We start from the raw sequence: 27,840 nt of genomic DNA on the forward strand, positions 1-27,840 counted from the left end.
TGTAATGCTAAAATATACAAATACATCCTAAACACTTGTGTGCTTCCAACTTTGTGACAACAGTTTGGGGAAGAACCACATATGGGTGTAGAATTAGATTAATCTGAAATTAGATGTGAAAGTGCATTTGTTAATAAACACATTGGCTGCTCAATCTGTAGTTTGTAAAAGACGTCAGGTGTTATTTGGTTACTGGAAAAAAGTTTCATTAGTGAAAAAAGTGATATTGGTATTTCATTCTCATTCGCCTCCTGTTTTGGACATTATCTTTGATTAATCAAATTTATCTCCATGTCATTTAGTTTCCTCCGACCTCCCAAAAGCATCCCATTAGGTGAACTGGCTGAATTGCCTCTAGGTGTGAGTGTGTGTGAGGTGCCGTCCCATCTATGGTGTATTCCAGCATCGCACCTAGTGTTCCTTGGATAGGCTCAGATCTACTGCATCCAGGATAAAGCAGTTACTGAAGATGAATGAATGATTGAGATGATTCTGTGGAATCCTAGAATATTGTCCGATTTTATATGCATAATTATAGATCAGTCAAGCCTTACCAGACACCCAGGTGAACAAACTACCATTTCAAGAACTTGTATTTCTGTCCAGTTTCAGAGTGAGATAATTATCTTGTGTTGTTTCAACATGAATGAAAAGTCCATAGGTAGCGGATTGTTTCACAATTATGTGCAGGGTATCTTACATCTCTTTCATCCATTCATTCATCTTAAGTCGGCGCTTTATCCTGGTCTGCGTCGTGGTGGATCTGGAGCCTCAGGAACACTGGGCATGAGGCAGGAATACCCTGGCCCCCTGGATGGGATGGGGCACCAGTACACGTGTGGCATAGGGAATGCACCTATCGGAATGTTTTTGGGAGGAGGGAGGAAACTCAAGAACCCAAAGGAAACCCAGAGATAGGAGGCTGGTAACACGAGCTCAGGATCGAATCAGAGTTCCTGGAGTTGTTTGGTGGCAACACTATCCGCCATGCCACCCTGCATCTCTTTCTTGATAGATAAATTTCTTGTGTATATATATATATATATATATATATATATATATATATATATATATATATATATATATATAATGTGTCCCTACCTGTATTCATGTATTGTCTTGCCGTGAGGTGTTGAAAGACCATCACCACCCATGTAAGTGGTCTCATTGAATGACCCCTGCTAGAAGAGGTCAGGCATGACGGTGCCTAGCAGTACACATAGGGGCAGTTTAGCATAGGGAATGCACCTATTGGACTGTTTTTGGGAGGAGGGAGGAAACTCGAGAACCCAAAGGAAACCCAGAGATAGGAGGATGGTAACAGGAGTAACATATATGTTAATGTGTCCCTATCTGTATTTATGTGTTGTCTTGCCGTGAGGTGTTGAAAGACCATCACTACCCATGTAAGTGGTCTCATTGAACGACCCCTGCTAGAAGAGGTCAGGCATGACGGTGTCTAGCAGTTTTCTTGTCTGTATGTGTCTGGTCTGAATGCCAGGTTTTAATCAGGCAGGGACAGACACAGTGGGCATGCAGAGAGCTGCAGCTTGGCTAACTACACTGCTCCTCCCTCGTCCACCACACGGCTTAGTGGGGATTACCACATGTACCATCACTCTGCCTAGCTCCCCTGCCTAGGGGACCATGGTCTACAGCACAAACTAATTACACTCTCTGCTTAAGGCCATCCTGGGTCTCTTACATACAAGAGGCAAAGAGAGTTTCAGCGTGTTCTACCAGGGTTCAGATTGGAAGAAGCGCTCATGACTTGTTGATCCATATAAGCCAGGTTTATCATGACTTATAGTATTTCTCCATTCAATTTAGGAGTTCCATTTAAAGCTGCTTTTACTTTTGGCTTATAGATCGAGAATGAAACTGCAGTGAGCAAATGGATTATATCTGAAGGAGGAGCCTTCTGCCACGGTGGCTCACTGTGATGGAAGGGATGAGCTAATTTGTAGCTAACGCATTGCCTCTCGCTTGTTTTAGAGAAGATCAAATGGATGCCGTTCTGATGTGGCCGTTCTCCAGCTCTCCCGCTGCATCAAAGCATCAAATTAAATTAAAGATTAAGCAGTAAAGCATCCTTTATGTACAACATTGAGTTGGAGAGGTTTCCAAGATTTCTGAGATCCCTGAGGAAAACCGGATTAGAAGCTGAGATCGACAGAAGAGTTTTTCTTGTGTTATTTTAAGCTGATTTTTGCAAATGCTACAAATGACTGACTGTTCCTGATGACTTTTAACAAGTCAATTAAATGTAATTAAGATGAACCGAACCAGAACTGACTGTGCATCAGACTATCTGGGTAAAGCAGGCACATATCGAACATGAAGAATTAATCTGGTCCCCAGCAAGCAGCTTCATCCTCTTTCTCTTCCTAAACCTTCTCCTTGTTTAATTAGCCCTGTTCCCATCATTATCTGACTGTCAGCACTGTGCTCTCTGGCTGCTCGGCTCCTCCTCTGAGCAATGCTTATTGCAGTCTACCTCATTCAACTTGATAAGCCACAGCCAAGACTTGTGTAGGCTGGGTGACAAATTAAAGGAAAAACCAACATAAAAAGCCTCCAGAACAGCTTCAGTGCACCTTGGCATAGATCCTACAAGTCTCTGGAAATGTACTGGAGGGCTCAAACACCACTCTTGCAAACGATAATACTATATGATATTCCCTCAATTGTTTTTATTTGATGATGGTTGTGGAGAGCTGTACACTGTACAATTTTTTGGCCTGATTTTGCTTGAACTTTGCAAATAAATTCTTTGTTAGCAAGTTGAAATTCTCTGTTAGCAAGGACCGCCAGCAGAAGGATGACATAGGACGAGCAAACTCACGGGACAGCTACGAATATGTTACTAGCCATGGCGAAACATAAACATGAAACGTGCTAATGGAGAAAAAATCACTGAAGAATGTTTCTATTTATGCAAGCCAGTTTTCTGCACAAATCCAGATCATGCCAGATTAAATAAACAATACGTAGTCATTTTCTTTATTCACAGGTCTATCGTAAATGAGTTTCATTGTATAATCTGACACACATGGAGAACACATATTAGCCTATTATGAATTCAGCCAAGATTTTATTGGGATCTTCTCATACATTGTGACAAGTAATACTCTTAATCAAAATAATAATCTGTAATTCTGTGAGTATAAAACCAGTATAACATGTCGCTCCATAATCTCCCATAAGTGTTCAGTTAGGTTGAGATCTAATAGCTGTGAAAGTCATAGCATTTATTTATAATATATACTGTCTTTTTTCCTTTTCCTCTCTGCCATGTCTTGGATCAGAAACAAGGAGAAAAGGCACAGGGTACCTTTAACAGTGTCCTTGCTGGGTTGCTAACATGTTTTAGGGAGTGCACTTGATTTCCCTTGAGTATAGTCACCCAAATCATCAGTTTCATCTCTCAGTGCAATTAGCATTCTGCAAACAACTCTCAGTAGTGATAGAGGTGAAAGAAAGCCTCTTGAGTTTTCAAGCTTTTTTCGGTACAATCTACAGGGCTTGATTATCCTTATTATACCTCCCATACTCTGCTTTTTCAGATAGGAAAGCCTTTCACTTTTGTTCTAGGCACACAGTGGGACAGTTCAAGGATAAGGCCCAATGCATTTGATTCTTAATTGTAATATTTCCTGTAATATCATTGCATTATTATATAATTGTAAAATTAGGCTGTGATATTTTACTGCTGCACACAGTGCGGAAAATAGCAGTAATGCTACGTTCTGAATTCGTATCAGATAAACCACTGAAGGGGAAAATTGTGTCAAAATTCCCAAGTAGTTGTATCATTAGAAAATTGAATGCTTACAAATGAGAGAGATCAGAGGAGAATGGCCAGACTGGTTTGAGCTGAGAGGAAGTTTATGGTAACTCAACCACTCTTTACAACCGAGGTGAGCAGAAAAGCATCTCAGAATGCACAACATACATTACAGTTTATGCACAGTGCAAATTAGGCATTTATTCAGAGCCCTTTTTCCTAAAAAAACAAGTTTAATATGGTTAATGGTTTATAGAAAAGTAGAAGAAAATTAAAAATAGTATTTGAGCTTTAACTAAGGAGTTTTAATGGGGGTAGCACATGAACAGTGTTAGAATAACACATTACAAAGCTGCTCACTCACAAGCCAGAAAAAGATCAAGTTCATATGATATTTACTGTTTTATAAACAGTAAAACAGTAAGGGAAAAAACAAGCTATTTTAGTCACGTTAATGAAGAAAGCCATTGACTATTGAGAAGAAGCTCTGATTTCTGTAGGCCTACTGATTAAAGTGGATGCTGCTGTGACCTTGTGCATCTTTTTCTTTATTTGCCGTCTGTTCAGTTTTACACCATCGTATTATCAGACTGAGTTTAGGTGAAAAAGCCACTATTAGTTACTATCACAGTGGTTTTATGTTCTGTTTGATATTTTATGTTCTGAAAATGCCATGGGTCCATGCCAAAATCTATGCCAAATAATTTCTTTGGTCCATTGGAGCCCAGCTTGTGAGAAATGATGAGAGGTTGGCATGGTCTGTAACAGACTGACGTGTCATATTAAAACAGCGGGAGTTCACTCAAAAGCCTGGAGGCACACTGTCCTGTGCCCTTCTGTTCGCTGCAGCAGTGTCATTCTCAGCATTAGACATCTATAACCATGCCTCCAGCCTCTTTATCTCTGCACGGCACGAATGTGGCAGAAAGTCTCCATCAAATGAGAGCAGCGTTTGGACTGAGGCTCTTAAGGCTTAGCTTTTGCTCCATGGCTCTTTGGTCTTTAGTCCAGGCTTTGAAATGTGCCACCGTACATGAGGTTGGAAAGCAAATGTGAAGTCTGGCCTGTTGAAGATCAGTCCCTGAATTAAATACTCACCACCTCAGTATTCCCAGGGAATTCTCCTAGTAGTGATATGCATTTTCTTTGGATTATGCATGTTTTTCAATATCAACAAAACCATTTTTCTGTCCACTTTGATATGTGCGTGTGTGTGTTTGTCTGGATTTATGAGAATTTTCATTTCTCTCCGTCTGTAATCTCATTAGCTTTGTAGCTTTTTTCTGCATTTATTGCAAATAAGCCCCCCTTGTCAACACTTAAGAACTTTTCAAAGCAGACCAAAGCATCTTAAATAATTAGCTTCATTTCAAAGCACTGTTTATGTCATTCTAGTCCATTTCATATCCCTTTAATGGACATTATTGCCCATGTGTCTGTCCTGTGCATTGATTTCCCTCCACTTCTCATGCTGTAATTTTACAGTCCTGTCAACTCAAAGAGACTGTCACTGGTTCACTTTATCTCTCCGTCCTCTCCTTTGACACAATTAGTCAGGGATGAGGTCCTCTGAAAGCAGTCTAGTGTGTAAGTGTAGTACACAGAGTTATGGACCCATTCGTAATTACCCTGAACGGCACATTGTCCTTCCTTATTGTCTACTGTCTTTTTTGTAAATGGAGTAAAGTAAAAACAAAACCACATTTTTGGCAGCAATGCACTGTGGTCCACCGCCGAAGCAACATGACCGCCCTGAGAATATAATTATGACCAGCGAGGAGTGTGCGTGTACGGCGAATTGCGTTCATCCTTCGTCTCTCCGCCTCATCATCTCTGGAAATGGTGCTCAGTAGCCACTCCATTGTCTGCTCAATGTTTTGTGAGGTGGCCTTGTAACCTTGCAGATTTATGTTCTAAAACGTCTGTGCTTTTTTTTTTCCATAGCACTCTTCTTCGGTTTGTAATTGGTTCAGCATGCTGTAGCATCGAGAATAGAAATTATCCATGCTTTTTGTGTTAAAGTGAAACAGTCCATCCTGAGAGCACTATCATAATTGCTCTTTACCTTTTTCTGGCCAATGGGAGAACACTGATGATGCATGCTCTGCATAGTTTTTTCTCTCGGTCGGAGAGGAATACTGGCGTCCCAACCCCTATACACACCAGAGATGCGCCAGTCGGAATACGAGCATTGGTCATAATCAGCTTGTTATTGCCCTAAAACACTCAATCAGTGTTCATTTTTAGACCTGATATGAGTGTGTAATGTTGATTGACCCGACATTGGTTTTGCATATGAACACAAGAAACGCAGACCTTTCCTTTTGGCTCAAGAATGAGAATAAGTTTGTTTTCACACTTGTGTTTTTGCCCAGAGTTTGGTGCACTTCAGAGCCTGGGAGCAGTACAGAGAACTGATCAGTGGTCCTCTTGCAAATGGTGGTCTTGGGTTCGCTTCAACTGCATGTGTGGTGTGGAGGCTATTCACAGAACAAGTGATTGTTTCAACTTGTCAAGTTACTTCCTGTTTCAAGTTTCATGATCTAGGGGAAAGGGTTGTTATGGTCAGCAGAGGAGATGGAAATGCCTTACTGATATATAAAACCAGGCTTTCTTAGGACCGGAGATGTGTAATTAGCTCACTTTCGTGAAAAGTGCACGTTTCATGCCAACCTGCAATAAAACGCAACAGTATGTGCTGTTCTAGGAAAATAATCAGTTACTGTTACCACCCTGAAGTTGAAGTGGAAGTTGATTGTTTTCCAGTAACAGCGCATGCTGATGTGTTTTTATAAGCATTTTTAAGCAAATTAAGCTAATTAATTTAATGTTAACCTTTAATTTTGAACATCCACAAAACAATTTAGCAGCTTGTCCTGTTACTGAGAAACTGCAAAGCACAAAGTCTTCCATCCTGATGACCCTCCCATGATGGAAAACTTGACCTCGGACTGTTACAGAGTGCTGACACTGGAGATTCCTCGTCGAAAATGTCACCTTATCAACAATCACACACATTTTTTTTAAAATCCATTTATGTGGAGTGCCTGCCATACTTTCGATGTTGCTATCCAGTACGAATTCCAGGAAAAGTTTGCACTACTACCTCACTTTCAGTTTCTTTGAGGTGCATAACCCTACAGAAGCACACCGTCTTGTTCTGGCTACGTGGCTATGATGCTCGGCTGGAGTATTAAACTGAAACAGCTGTTTTACACAGTGTTGTACTGTAACATCTCATTTAGCACCAACCTCAAATTAGGCACACATACTTGTTTTATGCTGTGCATAAAAGTTGGAATAACAGCAATTACTCTCTTGTGTAGTTAATCAGAGAAGCGTACGGGTGCACGCAGAGAGAAAAAGCACACTAATGACTGATATGTTGAAAAGTTAGTGCCTCAGATATCACATGAGAAGCAGCCGCTTCAATCTGCTATGTCTTTCAGAGGACTGCTGTAAATAGCAATCTGAGGAAAGTCACTGAGGTTGAGTAACTCCAGGGTGGAAAGTTTTCCTGTTTTTTCCTCAACTGGTTCAACTTACAAATCAATCGGGGGGTCATTTGTGTAACAACGATTTAAAAAAAAAAAAAAAAGAATCTTGCTTATGTTTCCAGCCAGTCATGTACTAGAAATTTTGCATTTATCTTGTCTTCAAGCAGACGTTTCAATTGAATTACCCTTTTTAATAAGAAAAATGAGCAAGATTGCAATGCAGTTATATTGGACTGAAACAGTGTCTTAAAGCAGCTGAGCTATACATCATTATGAAATATCTGCTACTCACAATCAGTGTTTTGAATAGGTCAGGATTTTGTGCATTTTGTTGTCATTTCACTGTGCAACTGCAATTGGAATGTTCATAATGTTTGAAAGCAAAAAACACATATAGTTATGATGTATGTAATACACATTTCTAAAATTGTTAACCTTAAGATAGGAAAATAATTGTGTTATTATGGGTCTAAGGCCAATATCAATAACTAGATTTAATGTAATGGATGTAAAGCACTTGGTAATTTTTTATTCAAAGTGCTAGATAAATGATGATGATGATGCTGATGCTGATGATGATGATGATGATGATTCGCAGTAGTAGTAGTAATCAGTGATGGTTGATGGTGATATTAGAAGGGAGGGCTTCAAGGAAAAAATAAAAAAAAAATAGTTATTGAAAGATTATATCCTGAGGTCTCACTGATAATAATAATAATAATAATAATAATAATCATCAGCAGCAGCAGCAGCAGCAGCATCGTAAGTTGCTCTCATACACACACACACACACACACAAATAAAGTAAATCAGGAGTTGCATTCGTTTTTTCTTTGCAAACACAGTAAACAGAGCTGTAACAAAGCTGTAACCCTTTTGTTTAAAGCAAAAAACAATAAACTTGCGCTTCTGTCATCTGTACTTTTGTGTAATTTATACTTTGATTAGACAATATGTGCTCAATCTATCAACAATTAGGTTCTCCACCAAACACATTTTATGTTCATGACACCTGCGACCGTGTCCGTAACATGTCGGCTGACAGCTTGTGACAGATTCCCAACCAATCCAGCCATGAGAATAATTTCAATATGTTCTTCTTTTGTCAAATGCATTCTTAAAGGCTATCTACATATATATATATATATATATATATATATATATATATTATATAAACTAAGTATGAAAACGTTTTGGAAGACATTTTGCTGAAACCTGTTAATTTCTCCTATGTATGGAGACTTTTGGGACACCCTGTAGTAATAGTAGTAGCAGTAGTAGTAGTATTGTTATAGTTATAGTTATAATAACCATTATCATTGTTATTATCACCATCATCAGTTATTATTATTATTATTATTGTTGTTGTTGTTGTTGTTGTTGTCAGAGATCCTACTGTATTTTTCTGCATGGCAGCTGCTAAATTGTTCCCTGTAAAGTGTTTGATAATTTAATTATATCATTCAGAATTTGATGTTTTTTGTTGTTGATGCTGTTTCCCTCTGCTCAGCCGCACTGTTTAATTAGCTGCTATTTCACACCTTTACATGGATCTCAGGAATGAAAAATATTCATTAATTCTGTATCATCAACAGGAAAACATTATTGAGTGTAAATAAATAAAAACAAATCTGAGACATTTAAGAAATTTTATTTCTTCCTTGTGATTTTCCTTGTTTAGTAAAGTGACACAATTTACACCTTCTGGCGGATTATGTGACATGAGTGAAGTGCATATTTTAGGTAATTTAAATATAAATATGCAAATTTGATACCCTTAGTTTAACACACACACACACACACACACACAGACTCAGCAGCACCTTTTGACTCTCATTAATTCGTAGTGCAGTGCTGCTTTTAGATCTTCATTTAGAGCTTTGTCATTTTTTTCTATTAATTTATTTTTGGCTGTCACATAAAGAAATGTTTACCTAAACTCTGTTCATTCAGGTGAAGCCTGTGACAAGTGTCTCTGTGAACCGGTGTGTGTTTATTAGTCCTAAATCTGTTGAGAGAGAAAAAAAAACATAAAATACGATATTGCACTCGTGCTTTCATCTTTTCTTCATGCCCTGCCTGGTATGGTATTTCAAAGTACCTTTATTCCCACCTCAAAATGATAAAAATAAACTGTCTGGGCAGATGAGGAAAGTTGTTCCCTACTTTAATCTGGCCAGCAAAGATTTACGTCTGCTCTGAGTTGACGGTGTGTATACAGCTTGTCTTTTCTACACATCTCTCTGATTACCGGCAGCCCTTCAGCTTATATATGTCACTTGTGTAAATTTCTTGGGAATGCTTTGTATATCACACTGAATACTGGCTCATTCAGCAGAGTTATAGGTTAGTCTGAATGAAATCCTACAGTACAATGTCACACTAGCTTCAGAAATCTGCCGTTGTATTTGGGGCATTGCTGCTTTTGAGTTCTTTGAGAAAGAGTGGGAGATGTATTTTTCCCATGAAACTGGAGATATTACATAAACTATCACGCCTCAGTTTGTCAATGAAAATCATTTACTGGGACAAATTTTATAACGTAATACTTGCTGTGGGTGGCACAGTGGTGCAGTGGGTGGTCTTGGTGCCTCACAACTCTAAGGTTCCTGTCTTGATCCTGAGCTTTTGTTACTGTTTGTGTGGAGTTTCACATGTTCTACTCATGTACACATGGGTTCCTTTTAGGTTCCTCTTAGTTTCCTCTCACCTCCATTTGTTAGACTGGCTACTCTAAATTGCACCTGGTGTGAACGTGTGTGTGTGTGTGAGAGAGAGAGAGAGAGAGAGAGAGTATATGGTGTCTTGCCATGGACTGGCATATTCCCACCTCTAGATTCACCACAGCCTTGACCAGCATGAAGTGGTTACTGAAGATGAATGAATGAATGAATGAATGAATGAATAGCTGCTGTGGCTTAAGCCAGGTTCATTCTGACTTTCACTGTAATCTTTATGTAACATGTATGACAAGGGGTCAGGAGTGTAAGTGTGTGGTAGCTGGAACATTGTGTCACGAACACGTATGTGGAAAGCTCACATGGATGTAAATGACCATATGGTGAGATGAGTTCATTAAGGATTCATGTAGTCATTTAGGCATAAGCAAGACATGGATTATGTAATGCACAGTGCAGATTTTCCTTTTCCAGATTTCTTTGCATGATGGATGGTAGCCATTAAAAAACCTAATACATATCTTAGTTGAAATTCTTTTGATGATTTTTGGTATAAGGCTTTATATATTGTATACTTTATATAGAAATTGTTCTCTGTCTCTCTAAGAAGCTTATATTAAATAAGTAATAAAGTAATATTAAGACAGTGTATGCTGAGGTGGCCCAACGCAAAGAGTCACTCTAACGAAGTAAAATTGATTATTTTTAACAACACGATGCTCTGAAGTGGTTTATTCCTCTTACGCCACAGCAATATGCCAACAATTGTGATCTTTGACTAATTAAATAATGACACGGCATGCTTTTTGTCCACTTATAGTTATGTTTAGTGTTGTGGAACGTCCTCGAAACAAGTTCTTGTTGTCTTTTGCATTATAGCATCTATAAACTGTTCCTTCACCTCTCCTTTTCTTTCTCTTGAACTTAATAAAAATGTATCATGTTATCATGTTACCAAAAAAAAAAACCCAGAAACGTTGTCCTCTGTACTGTATATTTTACCATGTCAGAAAACCATTACAAAACGCTGACACTTGACACTTCTTCCATAAATGCTAAATAAACCTCCGCTTACAGAAAAAAATGATGTTTTTCTTTGTTAAATAACAGCACATTTTTTAATGTTTATTAATAGGCTCATTCTTAGGTGTGGAGCTTTCTCCATACAAGTCCCTGTGAGTGAGTTGTTACTATAGTAATGACAACATATTAGAATGAGTGCACTAATATAAACCTTGGAGACAGAACTATTGTCAGACACGTTCTGACCAATCAGGATCGAGAATTGAACATAGCTGTGGTATAAATAGGACACAGGCTGATATCACAAACTTAGCCATTATTATTTCTTCATCCATAAAGTGACAAATTGGCAAATTTAATTTTGTCTTGTCATGGTTTCTTAGGTTTTTAATATCAGTCGAGTCTTTATATATACTCAGTCTTTCTGCTTTATCAGCTGCATTATTACCCTGCCACTCTTATTTGTTATTTAGGAATAAAAACAAAAATGGAAAGGGTTTATTCACACTAGTGGATGGTACTGGAGTTACTGCTGCCATCATGAAGGCCATGGAGCTTTGGATTTATTTTGCAATTAGGCTTATCGATTTACCATCCTTTTGTATTTCCTTGGGTTTATTTGGCTGTCAGGGAAGACAGTCTTACTTTCGCTGTGTCAACAGTCCATAAGTGTTGAGATCCAATCGCTTAGCTTTGTAAGAACGCATTAGAAATTCTACAGCAGTGTCAGTGTCACTGCACTCCGCTCCTGCTTTCACTTATCGGGTTGAACCATTTAAAGCAAGCAGTTTCTTTAAAACACATTCAAGCCATCCTTTCTTTAAGACATCTCATTGTATGTACAGTATCAACACATTTAATAGCCAGTGCTAAACAATTTTTTGTTTGTTCTTGCCTGTTCAAAGCTGACTTTTACATTACACTGGCCACTGATTACAGCTCCAAAATGAATTCTGACAGTCACAGAGTCATCTCAGACAGAGTTATTACATCAGTGTAATGTGGTGTAAAATCAAGCGGCATTAAATTAGGCGAGAGTTTTCATTCAGTAGTGAAAAAAAACAACAAAGCATTTTCAGATCTTAGTCAGTATGCAGTGACTTTACCACTGACTTCAAACTCACAAGTTTACTTTTCTTCTTTCCATTAAAGCTGGAGTCTTGTTGTTTTATGTAGAAGTTATTTCAGGTTAAGAGGACATGAAATAGACAGTATTAGGAATAACGAGGTTCGGGATACAACATGGCATTATCTTACTGTAACTTTCTAACAATTGAAGACAATGGCAGGAGTATTGCAGACATTTTGACAGCCAGTATCTGATTACAGATTAAATTGATTAGGCTTATATTTGTTTTAGCTATTCAACAATTTATTCAAAGCATAGCATTGTGAGGAACTAACACTTACCTAGCAATGTTTTTGACATCTTTAGGTAGATTGAGTGTTTTTACCACTGTGTTTGTTGCACTAGCTCCTTACCCAACATGATTTTTGCAGGAAGATAGCGTCGTAGATCTTAGGAAGGAAGATGTCGTAGTATGTTAGGCAGAAAGTAGGCAGAAAAAACTATTTTGGCCAAACTGTTTTGGCTTTTTGAGAGAATTCAGCCACAGAAATGTCCACGAGGTTTTCCCAGACTGCTTCTCATATTTGGGCAGAGCTCAGTTTGACGTAAACATTTTTGGGGGCCACTAACTGACCAATTATAAGCTCATACTTTGAATAAAAATGTCTCCGAGCTTGTGATACAATATACTAAAGAATATTTGGCAGAGGATTTCTGAGCAAGTTGGAGTCCAAATGCTGCTTCTTTACTACTATCGATATCTAATGTTGATGATGGCCTATGTTGTGCCTAAAACATCTGTACCTTATGTAGCTTGAGTGTTTTGGACCTGCTATGTAGCCTTCAAGCTATGATATTTATATTTACCAACTATCGAACTCATCTTCACTGAAACTATTGTCACTCTCCACAATGCATCAGTCTGGGACATGAAATTGTTGTTCATTGTCCTTGGTAAAAAAATATTTTTTTAGATAACAGACACCCTTTCCAATGAAATTAGGCTTGTTTTTTTTGTCACCTTGTAAAGAAACAAAAAAGCATCTGTTTCATTGTTCCAAGGTCTTTTGAATTTTTATAGTTTTTGCACATGTTTAAACCCTGGCTCCAGGCTAAAAAAAAACGTATAAAGCTTACTTAAAGTGTACTAAATCATATCTGATTTAATACACCAAGCAGAGGCCAAAAAAGTGTCGACAGTACTGAAGGGGAATAAGTAATTAGGATCCAAGAACATGCAGGTAAACTCAAATCAAGGGACAAGTGTCTGACTAAAAATGCAGTTGAGAAAGTTTAGGATGTAGAAACCAAAATTACGAAACAAGGTACAAGTACTGTGACCCGTAAGTGCAAAAGACATTAACGGACGAAAATACAGCAAATCATAATACACAACAGCAAAACTTAAAACTCAAAATGGAAGGTCTTTATTGAACATGGAGATTAAAAACAGGAAGCAATGGCCATATAAGGAAATTGGAGTACAACACAGGACACACCAGTTTGCAGAGTATGCAATCTCAGTGTAGACAGAATTCGTGTTACTATACACACTGTAACACAACACTATGTTTGATTATTATTACTCTAACCCATCATTACATCGGATTTACATTATGTACCGTTCTCATTTCAGCCACAAGTGTGATTTCATTGAAAATGAAATGATTTTTTTTTAAAAAAAAGCTAGCATACTCTCAACAGCTATGTTAAAATACTAAAAAGAAATAGACTAGGTGTCATCTGGTGAAAAGTATTGTGACTAAAGAGCTGTTAAAATCTCAGGCTGAAGGTGTTTCCTGAACACATAAACTCAGACTGAGTAAAAGCAAGAAGCAGCTCTGAGGCATCTCAGCTCTTTATTAACAGCGCCATTATAGCAGGTCTACCTGGAGCATTTATCGGCTCTGCGTTGGACTGAATGGACTGCATTCCACTTGACAAAGTGCTGAACGGCACATTGAGTTAAAGCACATTCATTTAAAGCGTGACTCTCTGATAAGCATTGCTGAATAGTTGAATGTGTTGCAAGTCCATCAGAGATTTCAGTCATTTACCAAACAACTCACTCTACATGGCCGTCCACAGGATTATTAGAGTCGCTGATAAAGTTTTGTTTTCATTCATTCATCTTCAGTAACCTCTTTATCCTGGTGTGGGTCCAGAGCCTAACAAACACTGTGTGTGAGGCACCAAGGGGAAGTTAGTGATCCACAGGCATGTTTTTGGGAAGTGGGAGGAAACAGGAGAACCTGGAGAAACCCCACATGGACAAACTGGAGAAACCAGAGCAGACAGATACATTAAACATAACTATTAATGGATTAAGAAATAAAAAGTTTCTGTGGTATACTAGGAACACAACACTTAAGGATGTGTTGTTATTGGAAAATAATCAACTTCAGTGTGGTAAGTGTAGCTCTGCTTTGCATCGATGTCATAACACGACCCAATTGTTGATTATATTACTATAATAGCAATGCCCTGTGATATTTTATTCCAATGTGTTCCATGGCCTGTTCCTCATTGTGTGATTTGAGCAGTTTATATGTTTACTCTAAAGCTACAGAACAAGACAAAGCATGCATCAAACATATCAGAATAATGATGCAATAGTGCATCTGGGTGTATAGAAAGCAATAAAGGAGGGATTATGGAGGGAGGCAGAAATAATTCTTTTCACTTTTTTAGAAATGTGATTTATTTCCAATTTACGCGGTAATGCGAAAAAAAAGAAACTAAAATAACAATAATAATAATAATATCAAACAGCATATGGCTTTCTGTGACAGACTGTAGTTCATTCCTGTCATCAGCTCAAGTCAATGAAGAGAGAGGAAGTATATTAGCTTATATCTCAGAACGTTAATATGCTATGATTTATGGCATTACTCTTCCCAACTGCATAGTGTGGGAGAGAAAAAAAAAACAGGTGTCTTTGATTAAACTAGAGAAAATGGAGGCTTACGTTGAATTATAAATAGGACTCAGGACTCCCGGGTAATTGTGAGAAGAAAACAAGTTTTGCGAAGCTTAGTAATTTACGTTGCTCTGTCCTAATTGTCATATTTAGTTGAAGAACCTGTCAGACAGATAGCTTTTCCAGTAAGTACTCACGACAGCACTTGAGGGTTGCCAGGGTTACAGGCTGATTTAGTCGCATCAAGTTGTTCTTCCCTGTACCCTGGCTCCTCACCCCGCTTCTCCGAGACCCTTCATTCCAATCTGTCAATAAAAACAGACCGGGGCTTAGACTGCAATGAGATGGTTGACATATCCTTATTTGCAGGTCTTAAAAACATGGCCTTTTGGTCCTTATCCTCCCACAATTCCCTCCTTCCAAATAGGACATTTTAAACAACTGGCACGCTCACCCACCTCAACTGGGCGGTGGATGGATTTCTGCCAGGATTTGTTCATAATTTTGTGGAAACTGTCTCTGTAGTTAATTCAAATGTATGTGCCATGGTGTTATCAGTGTGACATGGACAGGCAAGGCCTATTGCTTTCCAATTTCTCTGTCTGGTTGAACTGAATTTCTCTGAACATGTCCCGTTCTAACTATTTCTTTCTGTCTTTCTTCTTGCAGTCTCGCTGCAGGTGGAGATTATGCCACCCCACGGGGAAATCAGCGTCGGAGAATCCAAGTTCTTTTTATGTGAAGGTAGGTCAGAAATATACAGAAACAAACCTGAGCTATGGGGCTCTTCTCAGTATTCAGAGTTGTATTTATGAGCCACGTCTCAGTATTCAGAGTTGTGCTATGCTGAATTTCTGGGCGACTGTTCAGATTAATAAAATAAACTGGGCACAGTTCAAGCCTTTGCCAGGTAGCTTTTTTGAATACTATCGAGACCACATCCTTTAAATCAAAGACCCATCTTTATGCAAGAAATTACAACCTGATAAATCAGATCTCTGTTTTGGTCCCAACTGCAATACAATGTGGTCTGAAAGCAAAAGTCAATAAAAATCTAGTTTAAATGAATAAAATGGTAAACAAATGAGACAGTTTCAAATAAACACTGAACATTTTTTTAAACTTTTGTCTGCAGTATATAAAGGTTACAATTTTATGAATTGTTAAAGCCACTCCTAAGAGAGGGAAAGATAAAAGAGGGGGAATGAAATGGAAGAAAAAAGGGAAAAAAAGCTAAAAAGAGAAAAAATAAAGACTAAAAATGAGAAACAAGACAAAAAACTGTTATGCAGATGTGCAAATCAAGAAACCAAAAAAGATCAAACGTGTGAATAAACATTTTTTCAGGGCTTCCAGGGCTTCTGACATATTTATAACGTACTGTACATGCACATGTTATATTTATATATGGTTAATATTGTCCACTATACGTGCTATGTCAAGGTGAAATAATGTGATTACAAGAAGCTGTTAGACACTGGAAAGAATGCTCGAGCCAATATTAAAAGACAATTAGCATCATGTATAACTAATACACATCAATGTGTACACATCATCCTGTGTATGCAAGCACTTAAATCTGTGGTTAATTCTGACGTCTGAATACTGATGTGCACAATTTCAGTATTGCATATCTCCTCGTTACATGAGCTTTACTCAACTCTGAATGCTGATAGCAGCCACTTCATACGAAAGGGTCAATTCTGGCAATAGGCCAAAGTGTATTATGGGCTGACGGTCCAAATGCAGCCATCATATCTAATTGATACCCAATTTGGACCCAAAGTGCCTTAACTATAAATTCTGCTCCATATCCTGCCTGAGATAAGGCCTAATCAGGGCCAAGTTGTAGCTTTTCTGCCAGCCAGATCTGGAAGAGTCCATTGCCATCCTTTCATGGCAGTATGTGGGCCATATGAAAGTGGTGCACGTCGGCCGGCACTGGGCCATTAGTCATTAGTCATCCGGGATCCCACCTGCTAAACCTGCTAGATCTAATGTTTCAATTATAATGAGAAACACCTGAGGTAGCTGATTTTGCTACACCTTTCCTTCACACATCAATGGGGATTAAACTTGTGAGGGATCTTGAAAGTAGACCACGTATCCACCGTGTCCTTGAGCTCTGAGGTTTGTTCTTTTTTTAAACAAAGATAGAGCTTGGCAATACAAATTCAGATTTTAAAGAAGAATGGTTGGCAGTCTCTGTTGGTTTAAAGATAGCCGACTGACAGTTCATTGAGTTTCCTTTCTTTCACTGTGGTCCCAGTGGTCGGTGATGCGAAGGACATCGACTGGTTTGCTCCCAGTGGAGAGAAGCTGCTGCCAAACAGACAGGACATCAGTGTGAGCCGTAATGATGAGACCTCGTCCACACTCACCATCTACAGTGCTACTGTGGACAACGCCGGCATATACAAGTGTGTGGCCAAGAACGGGGACAAGGAAGCCGAGGCTACAGTCAATGTCAAGATCTACCGTAAGTGATTACAAGATATACCATAATACATTAGAAGTATACGTGCGGTGGTCTGGGATGTCGCTGCAGATGGATTCTAGCAGACTGCATATAACATAATTTGGCACATCATATATTTCACCAAAATTACATGGGAATGTTTTTAACATTACTTTATAACCTTGATGTTGGATAAGCTGCTGTTTAACAAATGCACAGAAACAGTGGGCGTGCCTAAAGATGTGTAAAACCTTGCTAGCTACGGCGGATATAAAAAGTCTACACACCCCTGTTAAAATTGCAATACTCACTATAAGTGTGATTTCCTCACACTGTGAATTATCACGCTTTGATCAAGTTGTTGGAAACAGACATAAACCTAATCAGTTCAGTTTATAATCAGATACCAGCTTTCAAATTATTCACAGTTAAATCCTTAAATGCAGTATTCTCTCTTTACTTTTGAGGGTATGCTTCAGTGACAGAAACATATTTCAGAAAGAGAAACATATTTCAGTTCAGGAAAGTCTGTAGTCATCTGAATTATATATAGTAGAAAATGTTGAAGTTTCATCGTGTGAAGGGTTTTCCCAGGCCTCCACATGCACTTTCATGGTATGGTACAAATTAAAAAGCTTTTCTGCATTAAGGATGTAACACAATGCCACTATTTGTCTCTGTTTAGTGCTCTAAATATCCATATCAGTATCTCTTTCTGTGTTCAGATTTAAACTCAAATTGTGGCCTAAACTGGACAGAAATGCCAGAATTGTCAGCAGGTTGTAAGAATTCTGGCTCTGACAGTTCCTCAACCTCAGCTACGTCACTCGAATTAGGCTCAACTAGAGATGGGACTGTTTTTTAATCTCGCTCACAGGTTATATAAACAAACTAGTAGCCTACCTGACCAGGCAGTTACTAAGGATGGATCAATGAATACAGAACATTCATGTTAATAATGTGAGTTTGTTTGTTCCTGGAAGCTTCATATCTGATGACCTCTAGCTTCAACCAGATGCCCTATGACCCATTTTGGCAAGCTTTGTGCCTGCTGTGGATCTCTGTATTTGTATGTGTTTAGGACACATTATCTGCTCATTTCCAATAATGTATTCATATTTGGTTACACCTCTAGTCTACATAAAGCACACTAATGAGTCAAAGCTAGTTTAGTGACTGGAGTATTGGTAGGTTAATACATGTCGAATTGAAAAATACATGAATTCCGTTTCAGTCATTTGTCATGAGATCTTGCATGGGAGAGTGTCAGTCAAGAATCCTCATTAGATTATTAGGCCACACCCATTTTCACGTTGCTCTGTGAGCGATTTCATTTGGTATACTGGTGTCATTTGGAGCACTGTGTCTGTTTTTTGTTTCTATGGATTTTTTTGTTTGTTTGTTTGTTTTCTTAATCACACAAAATTTCACCCAGAAATATTTAATATAACACTACAGCTTGGTATCATGCAAATATTTTTTGTTGTTGTTGACACTATATTAGGGATCCTAGAGTGTTATCTTAAATTATCACAGCTTGCAATGTGTTCTGTATAGTAGAGTGACTATTCATTAACTGCGTTTCAGCTGACTGTGCCATTCCAAAACATATTGTGTGTTGTATTTGGAATATATTGTATGCGTTCAGTGTCATGAGAATACCAGTCAGAGTTATTTATAAAATCTGAGGGCTTACCACCATGAACGAAAAACTCTATTGTGGTTTTTCATGCTCTGTCATTACTCTGCGCTATTGTGGACAGAACCCCATGAGGACACCGAATACCGTCCATGTGTCTCGTGTGCCCTTTTTTTGTGGTGGGCAATGTCGTATGATTTACAGGTGCATATACCAAATCCAATTATTATTCTTTTCTACAGAAAAACTCACTTTCCAGAACGCGCCGTCTCCTCAGGAGTTTAACGAAGGGGATGATGCTGTCATCGTGTGTGACGTCATCAGCTCTCCACCACCCACAATTATCTGGAAATACCAGAGAACCAAGATTCAGCCAGAAAAAGACGGTAAGAGGAGCAATTTCTCTGCCATTTTTGCAATCACCTTCCCATTTTTATTGTTATTTTCCCCATCGTCAACACATTCTTCCTCCCCACTCACTCATGTGGACGCCTCGTCAAATAGCAGCATTTTCTAAAGCTGTGATGTTTTTACCCCCCAAAACCACTGTACGTATTCTGAGCACTCATCCCACTGTGCTGTTTGTTTTTTTGCACAATCTTTTCGTGGATAGACCTATTTTAACCTCCCAGTGTTCCTCCTTCACAGACCACTGGAAAGAGAGTGACCGCAGCTTGGTGCTGGCTGGCTAGCGGACATGTTTTCCACTTTAAAACCACTAATTATAGCAGAGACCGAAACCTAAACTGCAATATGTATGTAGAAAAGTTTCCACTTCTCTACAGTTAACCTCCTCGGGGCTTTAAAAGCCAAACTTTCTGCAAGCTGGTCTTGGAGATTAAACACCCTGATGCTTTATTTTCATCAGCAGAATTCTGAAAAACGTCAAATGGGTTAGCAAAAACATTATTTTATCATATTTTGTTAGGGATAAGACAATAAGCAGGTTGTAAAATTGGCATATACTGTGTGTATATACTATCAGAATTATCTTTTTAGTCAGTACCACATTGTTGTTTCACATTTGTACTGCACGGGCCAGCAAAGCTTTGGTTATGATAAGAAAATATTTAACTAAAATAAAAATTATATCAGGATTTTATAAACATAATTAATAATTTTGAATGTAGCTAGTAACTACATAGCATATACAACACTGTTAATATACAGAATTCCATACCCAGTAAGTTGCTCAAGGAGAAACCAAATGGCGTAAACTTTTTTTTTCTTTTTATGCATAAGACTTTTTCAACATGTCACTACATTGTACACAACCATGTTTGTGGTGTTTTTAGTTGATTTGATTCCTCAAAATAACATGACCCTTGGTCTTTTGTAACTGAGATTGCTATATTATTCATATAATTTCAATAGCAATCAAGAAATCAGTAAGTAATCCCATCCTTATATTTTAAGGAATTGTGAACATGAAGATTTTGTCACTGCTAGCGAAATAATAATGAAAGTATCATCTTGTATGATTTCAGCCCATTAGATTATATTTTATGTATAAAATAAAATTACAAAGACACTGCTTCCTGATAAACAGTAATTCACAAAATCGTAAACATATGCAGTACTGTGCAGAAGTCTTAGGCACTGTTTTAATATAGATTTTGTCTCACATGTTTATTCGGTCCTGAGCTTGGGTTAGTGTCTATTTGAAAATTTATGTTGGTGGTTTCCTCCAGGTTCTGGTTGGTGTAACCTGCCCCTAGGCATGCATGGAGCTCTGCATGGACTGGCATTACATCCAGGGTGGATTTGTGGCACATGGTCCTGGCATCCACCTCACTAGAATAGAGCTGATTATGGATGAAAATGACCATTTCTTGGTTACTGCACCAGTGCGTCAGTAGAAAAAAAAAGGAAATTAATGTTAGATTGAAATTTTTGTACTTTGTTAAGTAACGGATAATATTCAGTAATAGATCATGTTTCTGATTTAAAAAAAAAAAAGCATTATGACTTTCTGGGATTGTACTTGCAGAAACTTTCAAACAAGTGTTAATTTAAAGTGCAAAATGTGTTCAAGCGCTCCAGTGGCACCTGTCTAAGGATAACGTTTCACTCTATTCTTAAGGAAATGTTGATGCCTCAGGCATCCAAGAACGTAAAATTGCGCCTTACGACATCATGCAGGAAAAAAAATGCTTTCTGGGAGTTATCACCCTACAATATGTTTGGTTGTTGTTCAAATTAGCATTATGTGCAGGAGTGTTATTTTGTTATAACACCTATAAATAATAATATAATTTATGCCACAGCACTGCGGAATGATTGATTCTGAAGGTGTTAATTAATTTTCTAACAGCAGCTATATGACGTTTTATATTAATACAATATTTTAGGAGTCATATAATTGTCATATGTTATCATTTCTGTAGTAACAACTTACACAGGGACTTTGAAAATAATTTAGATTTAGAAAATAATTTCCATTTTGTGTGAAGACACTGTACATTCTGCATTTTTCGAAGGAGCCTCCAGCACTTTGTAACAGCTGAGGTGCCAACATCTGGAGCATTTACAATTTTTGCACTGCAAAAAGTCATCTTAGCAGGTGAAAACATCTTAATATAGTCAAATATGTTTAGTAATTCCTCTTGTAAGATTGCAGTAAACCATATATAAGATATCTGAACCTAGTTCTAGTAATTTTTTTACTAATTTCAAGCTTTGCATTTTCTTATTCTATTGGCAGATGATTTTGCTTCTTTCTAGAAATAAATGCTTAAAATTAGTAAAATTATCTGCCAACAGAACAAGACTATTTCAAGCTTGAAATTAATACAAATGGCTAGGAATGAGCTTAATAATCTTATAGTTGGTTTACTGTAATCATACAATAGGAAATACTAGCTAAAGCTGCAGCCTTATATTTTCAACATTGGAAAGCCTTCAAGACCGAGGGCTTTGTGGTTTCTTGGTAACATGACAAGCTACATTTTTATGTCTTATTACCTTCAAGACAGAGAAAAGAAGAGGCTGGTGAGGGAATGAGTGTTTATAGCTGCTATAACATAAATGGTAACAAGTGCCAAATTGCTGTGGTATAAGAGGAATAAAACACTTTGGGACTTGCTGTTATTGGAAAATAATAAACTTCAGGGTGGTAACAGTAACTATGCTTTGCGTTGTTGATTAGTTTCCTATAACAGCACACCTTCAAGTGTCTTATTCCTTAAACACTGGTCAAGGTTTAGAATTTTACTATATGGCTACAAAAATGGTCCTTTTTACAGCATTTCCCAAAGACAGAAAATGCAGGCTGTGTTTCTGCCATCTGATTCAGCCACCCGGTGTGTAATGAAGGGCTTGTTAAAATGACCTTCTTATCCCAGTCAGGAAAAGCTACTAACTTATTTTGTATCTCTCTGCCAGTGCGCTTCAAGGTCCTCAGCAACAACCACCTCCAGATCCGCGGCATCAAAAAGTCCGACGAGGGCGACTACACCTGCGAGGGGCGCATCATGGCTCGGGGAGAGATTGACCTCAGGATCATTAAGGTCATCGTCAATGGTGAGGAGTCAATCCAGATGGATGGAAACCAAGTCTGAAAGCCTAATTTACAGCCTAATCCATTTTGGGAGGTGGGAGATGAGAGGGGGGATGTACCATTGACCCGAAAGCTGTGGATACTAGCACTATTCAATTAGTGAGAGTGATTCAGTGGGGCTGTACATGTGAATTGGTGCATACTGTATTGACCTGTATGTGTTGGACTTTATTTATAGAGCACCTTCCTTTTTCTCGCAGTTCTGCCCAGTATTAGGACCCGTTATGCAGAGCTCAATGCCACTGCGGACATCAAGCAGGCTGTGACACTGGTGTGTTATGCGGATGGCTACCCAGAGCCCACAGTCACGTGGGTGCGGTAAGTAGGGCAGAACTGCACACACACTTGCCTCTGTCGCAGTTTTAGTTTAGCCAGGTCTTCACTGACGGTCTCACCTACGCTAGGTTTCCTCTCCATCCAGAGCAGAGGGAGCTCAGCATTATTGAAGCTTATAAATAAAAAAAGGATGGCCAAGTGCTATTTCATTCTTACAGATGCTGTTAGCAGTGATGTCTGGCAGCCTTTAGCGGGCGCTTCCCTGAAGCATTAGTGACTATTTTGGCAGAAGAAGCGAGGAAGGGAGCGAGGCAGAAGAAGATTACATCAAGCCTCGCTACCCGAACCTTATTTATTCCCCCTCCGCTGACAGCACTGTCATTTGGCCACCATTTGGGACGACCGCTGCTGTTTCGAGCTGGTTGGATCAGGGATTTGATCCGACCTGATTTAGAGTCACAGGGGTCACAGCTGCGGTTTGGAAGGCGAGCCAAAATTCACATCAGTACTTGATTTTTATGGCCTCTGAGTATTCTTTATGGCTGTTATGTCAGCTCAGAGCACACTATTAAACAAGGAAGTGTGACAGAGCAAATGAGCCTTATTTTTTTTTTCACCTCCTCTGCATGTGCTCTCACTCTCTAACTCTGGATCTGGCAGCAGCATGGATCTGAATATATACAATCTTTCCTTTAAAAAAAAAAAACAGCCTTGTGCCAGTGCTGTGCAGTCAGTTTTAAAGGAACAGCTTGCCAAAAATGTACACAATTCTCTCTTTCCAGCAAATGTAGTTGTTTATCCAAGACATTTAGTCTCTGAAGGCTGCTGTTTTTGCTCTGCACTTGATCTAATGGAAGTCTCGCCCAAAATCTTTTCTGTAAATATGTGCTTTGTACATCCTCATTTATCAAGCTGGATACCAAATAACTTTTTCATAAGTCAATTTCAGGAGCTTTTACACAAGCAAAGCAATTTGAGAATCTAGTTCAATCAGAAAAGCATTCCTATCCAGTGAGAGCTCTTTGTATAGTTAATGTAAATTTACATATAAGGAAACTCAGTAATGTGAACTTCGATTGATCGGCTTCAAAGCATGTAATTGGCTATGAGTAACAGCAATTTTATATACGGATTACGCTGTCAAGAGTAAATCGCTTATTTATTTCAGTTACACACAAATTTCATCCTAATGGCCTGAAAGAATGCAATCCAAAAAATCCCTAAATTAAGACAAATAAGACATTCAATTTATAGGCACCCTATAAAAAGATGGAGTAGCGTGAGTGTGTGTTTGTGTGTGTGTGTGCGTGTTAGCTGATGCTCTGCAGTGGCTGAACTGCATTACTGGATGTTGCACTTAGGAGGCACTCTTTCACCATTTAGGTGTTATTTTGTTGTTTTCATCTCTCTATGAGCTTTGGCTTTTAAGGAGTTTTGCGGGTGTCATTTAATGCAAATCAGCTGTGTCTTGAACACGCTTGGTGATGATATGGATGAATAAAGTTTAGCAACATATGCACATGAATACGAAGAAAATCAGCATCAGTGAATCTTTTGTAAAACTAGAAAAAAGGAATTTTTTCTTTTGCTTTGGCCTACGAAAAGATCTGCACACAATGTTACTGAATGACCGATAAATGTCCAGTGTTGGAGTATGTAAAAAAGGTACTTATGTTTAAATTAATGTTTATATCTATAGTGTATTTATAATTTCTCCTTACAGGTGAAAATGGCAGTAACATTGGATGGAAGGGTAGAGATAGTGGTACTTCTTGGTACTTCTTGGTACTCTCATTGGTTTCTGACTTTGGACACCCTGTATATTATCATCTGCATAATATGAGCATTCTAGTTCACTGAATAATACTAAATAAACATGCTCTAAAGGCAAAAGTGTGTCCAGTTGTCCAAGATGGCTGCCAACATTAGCTACACATTGAAACTTTATTCATATTTATAGATAACAGTAAGTCACCCTATGTCCTTAATCACATCAGCAAGTCTATGCGACCTCACTGAAGAGCTACATGTGGTTTGAGGCAGATATTTACAGGCTAAAATAGACTCCCATTCCATCCACTGTTAGCTATATTAGCCTCATGCCTCAAGAAATAAAGAAGCAAACTTTAGAAATTAAACGTCTTGGCTGATCAACCACAAGTGAGATGTGTAAAAATCTTCTTATGCCTTACGGTGGTGCTGTACTACCTACTACTACAAATGTCAATGTGCATTATGGGTATTCTGTACCATCATTTGGAAGCTAACCATTTGCAGTGCATTTGAGGGATTTAATGAGGACATTGGGTATCATTCACTATATTTTTGGCTATGACTACAAAATGGCTTTTTTTAATTAAAAAAACATCTCTAAGGCATTTGAGAAAGGAAGTAAATATATTCAAGATACTGCAGATGTATAGCGAATATGAAGGTCAGTAATTTTCTCTCTCTCGCTCTCGTTTGGCACAGTAATAAAGTAGTGCTGGTGGCCGATGAGAAATACAGTCTGAATGATGACGGCTCAGAGCTGACAATCAAAGACGTGAAGAAGCTGGACGAGGGAGATTACACCTGCATCGCCCGCAATAAAGCAGGAGAGAAGCAGGAGGAGATCAGCCTCAAGGTGTTTGGTAAGAGACAGATAATCATCCCTGAGAGTCCTGCCTCAGCAGGAGAATTGAAATTATAGTCTATATAAAGGATGAGCAATGGTTTAGGTTGCAATCCTAAGCAAGTTTTTAGATGCCTCTTCTTCAGTGATACTCCTATCTTGTCAGATGAAATTGCACATGCTCCTCATGTGCCCTGGACGAGTAATGCTTAGTGATAGTTTGACCAAAATGAAAACTTTTCACATAAGCCGAATACACTCGATCAGTCAAGACATGTTTGCAGTGGACCTACGAGGTTGGTGTAGCTCACAAGTAACATAAGCTTGTAGTTATCGGTTTAGAATCATGCAAACTATGCATCTAAATTATCGTTTAGTTTGTTTTGTGCAAATCTGAAAGTGCACACTTTAAATACCAAACATGGCTTGACTGACGAATTGATTTTAGGCATTATTTAAAGCTGAAATGTAGCTTAAAGCATTAAACAGTTGAGGCTGAATAAAATAAACACAATTTAGACATTAAAAATGTAAGTGCATCAAGGTAAGAAGTATGTTGAAATAGATTTGATGAATTGGCAACATTGCATTTTCCAGCTTACTGCGTTTATACCAGTGTTTTAGCAGCAGCAGTTTCTCAGCAGCAGTTTCTCAGCAGTTCTGTACTGAGTTGTGTGTGTGTGTGTGTGTGTGTGTGTGTGTGTGTGCGCGCAGTGCAACCGAAGATCACGTACCTGAAGAACCAGACAGCATCAGAGCTAGAGGAACAGACCGTCCTGACCTGCGAGGCCACGGGTGACCCCACTCCCAGCATCATGTGGAGCTTCGGCAGGCGCATCTTCAGCGAAGGAGAGCAGGTGCTGGGCTGGGGGGATTGTGGGAAAACTCAGGGTTCAGAGGGCATTGGTCAGGGCAGGGTCATCTGTTGTATGCTGATGAGTTATTTGAACTGGAACAAAACTGAAAGTATTCTTTTCAGTTTTGTTCCACAGCCTGTTATTACTCAGTCGCTGAAGCTGGTGTATTATATTAAATAGATTCTTCCTGACCTCGAGTGTTTGATATGAGGTCAGGGGAGTTAGAGTCAGCTGTGTTGGTAGGGCTAAATTTCCATACAGGTTTGATCAAACAGCCATGGCGGAGGCAATTTAAAGGTCAGAGGTTCGCCATGCTGCTCTTTTTAAGAGCATGCAAAGTTCAGATCCGTCCATTCTGTTTGGGAGCCTTATTAAATCATTCATTTAACCTATTTTCAGATAAGAATAAACATGACAGCATTGGTGCAATTAATGTATTAGAATGATAATCCGCCTGGTGACACTTGAGTTAAGATCATTTTTATAAACGCTTATTTTAATAGGCAAAAAAAAATCTTTTCTTTCATTTCTTCGGAAACATTTTGCTCATATAACATTTACTGGCATGATGTTTTGTGTGTCATAGCTGTTTCTTTTAACAAAATGTATTAAATTAATAATAATAATAATAATAATAATAATAATAATTGTAAAATCCAGCATTTGCTTTTAAATTCTTAGGTTCAGAGTGCCCTGAAATTTTAGATATGGGTTCAGCCAAAGTTTTTCAAAAGAGCTGGGAAAAGGCACACTGTGTACACTCTTTTGCATACAGTGTATCGTTGTGTATAGTATAAGTGTATCACTGTTGACATTGAATAAAAAATTGCCAGTTTAGTACAAGTATGTACATATAAACCATTAATTCTCCTCCAATGCATTTATTGTAAGCTCTTGTTTAAGCTGAAGTCTGCATATAGGAGCTGAACTTCCACTGCACAGAGTCTTGAAGCGTGAAAACACTCTACTTAAATGTCTTCACAATATAAATAATATATAATAATGAATAAATAAAGAGGCAGCCAGAAAAGCATTGTCACACAGTTCAGTTTTATCACACTCTAGCTGACATGTTAATGCATATATATAAAGGTGTCGTATAGATGCAGTAGGAACAGTAGGAAGCAGCTTTCGTGCTATAAATACACTCCCCTCTGCACCCTTCCACTGCTGCACATAATTATCAGCCATGAAATGGCCCATTTCCATTCCTTCATTTTTCATCCAGAAACAGACGAACAGCATCAACCGACATCCGCTCACAGCTCTTATCGATATTCAGCCCTGCACAGAACCAATTTCCCTCTGTCTGTCTGTCTTTCTGTCCTTTATCCTTCTGCTTGGCTTCTTCGCTCCACTTCCTATTCCCCTCCCCGCATTCTTCTGAAAAACATGATAAAGCTACACAGTGTCTAGCGTCTCTTTCTGAACCCAGGTCTCGACTGACATCTGAACTGCTTTAA

General features: G+C 38.5%; 1 protein-coding gene across 12 annotated transcripts in view; it reads left to right on the plus strand.

The window, feature by feature from the left end:
* The window catches only part of ncam1a (neural cell adhesion molecule 1a), a 253,408-nt gene that overhangs the window by 145,593 nt on the left and 79,975 nt on the right, over nucleotides 1-27,840 (plus strand). For all 12 annotated transcript variants that reach the window (XM_053240085.1, XM_053240090.1, XM_053240086.1 and 9 more), the window contains exons 2-8: nucleotides 15,644-15,718; nucleotides 17,244-17,453; nucleotides 19,314-19,457; nucleotides 22,456-22,593; nucleotides 22,831-22,948; nucleotides 25,379-25,539; nucleotides 26,235-26,377. In XM_053240085.1, coding sequence (XP_053096060.1) covers nucleotides 15,644-15,718; nucleotides 17,244-17,453; nucleotides 19,314-19,457; nucleotides 22,456-22,593; nucleotides 22,831-22,948; nucleotides 25,379-25,539; nucleotides 26,235-26,377 — 989 coding nt within the window. The remainder of the gene's footprint in view (nucleotides 1-15,643; nucleotides 15,719-17,243; nucleotides 17,454-19,313; nucleotides 19,458-22,455; nucleotides 22,594-22,830; nucleotides 22,949-25,378; nucleotides 25,540-26,234; nucleotides 26,378-27,840) is intronic.

Source organism: Pangasianodon hypophthalmus, chromosome 15, assembly GCF_027358585.1.
Source record: "Pangasianodon hypophthalmus isolate fPanHyp1 chromosome 15, fPanHyp1.pri, whole genome shotgun sequence".
Classification (NCBI taxonomy): Eukaryota; Metazoa; Chordata; class Actinopteri; order Siluriformes; family Pangasiidae; genus Pangasianodon; species Pangasianodon hypophthalmus.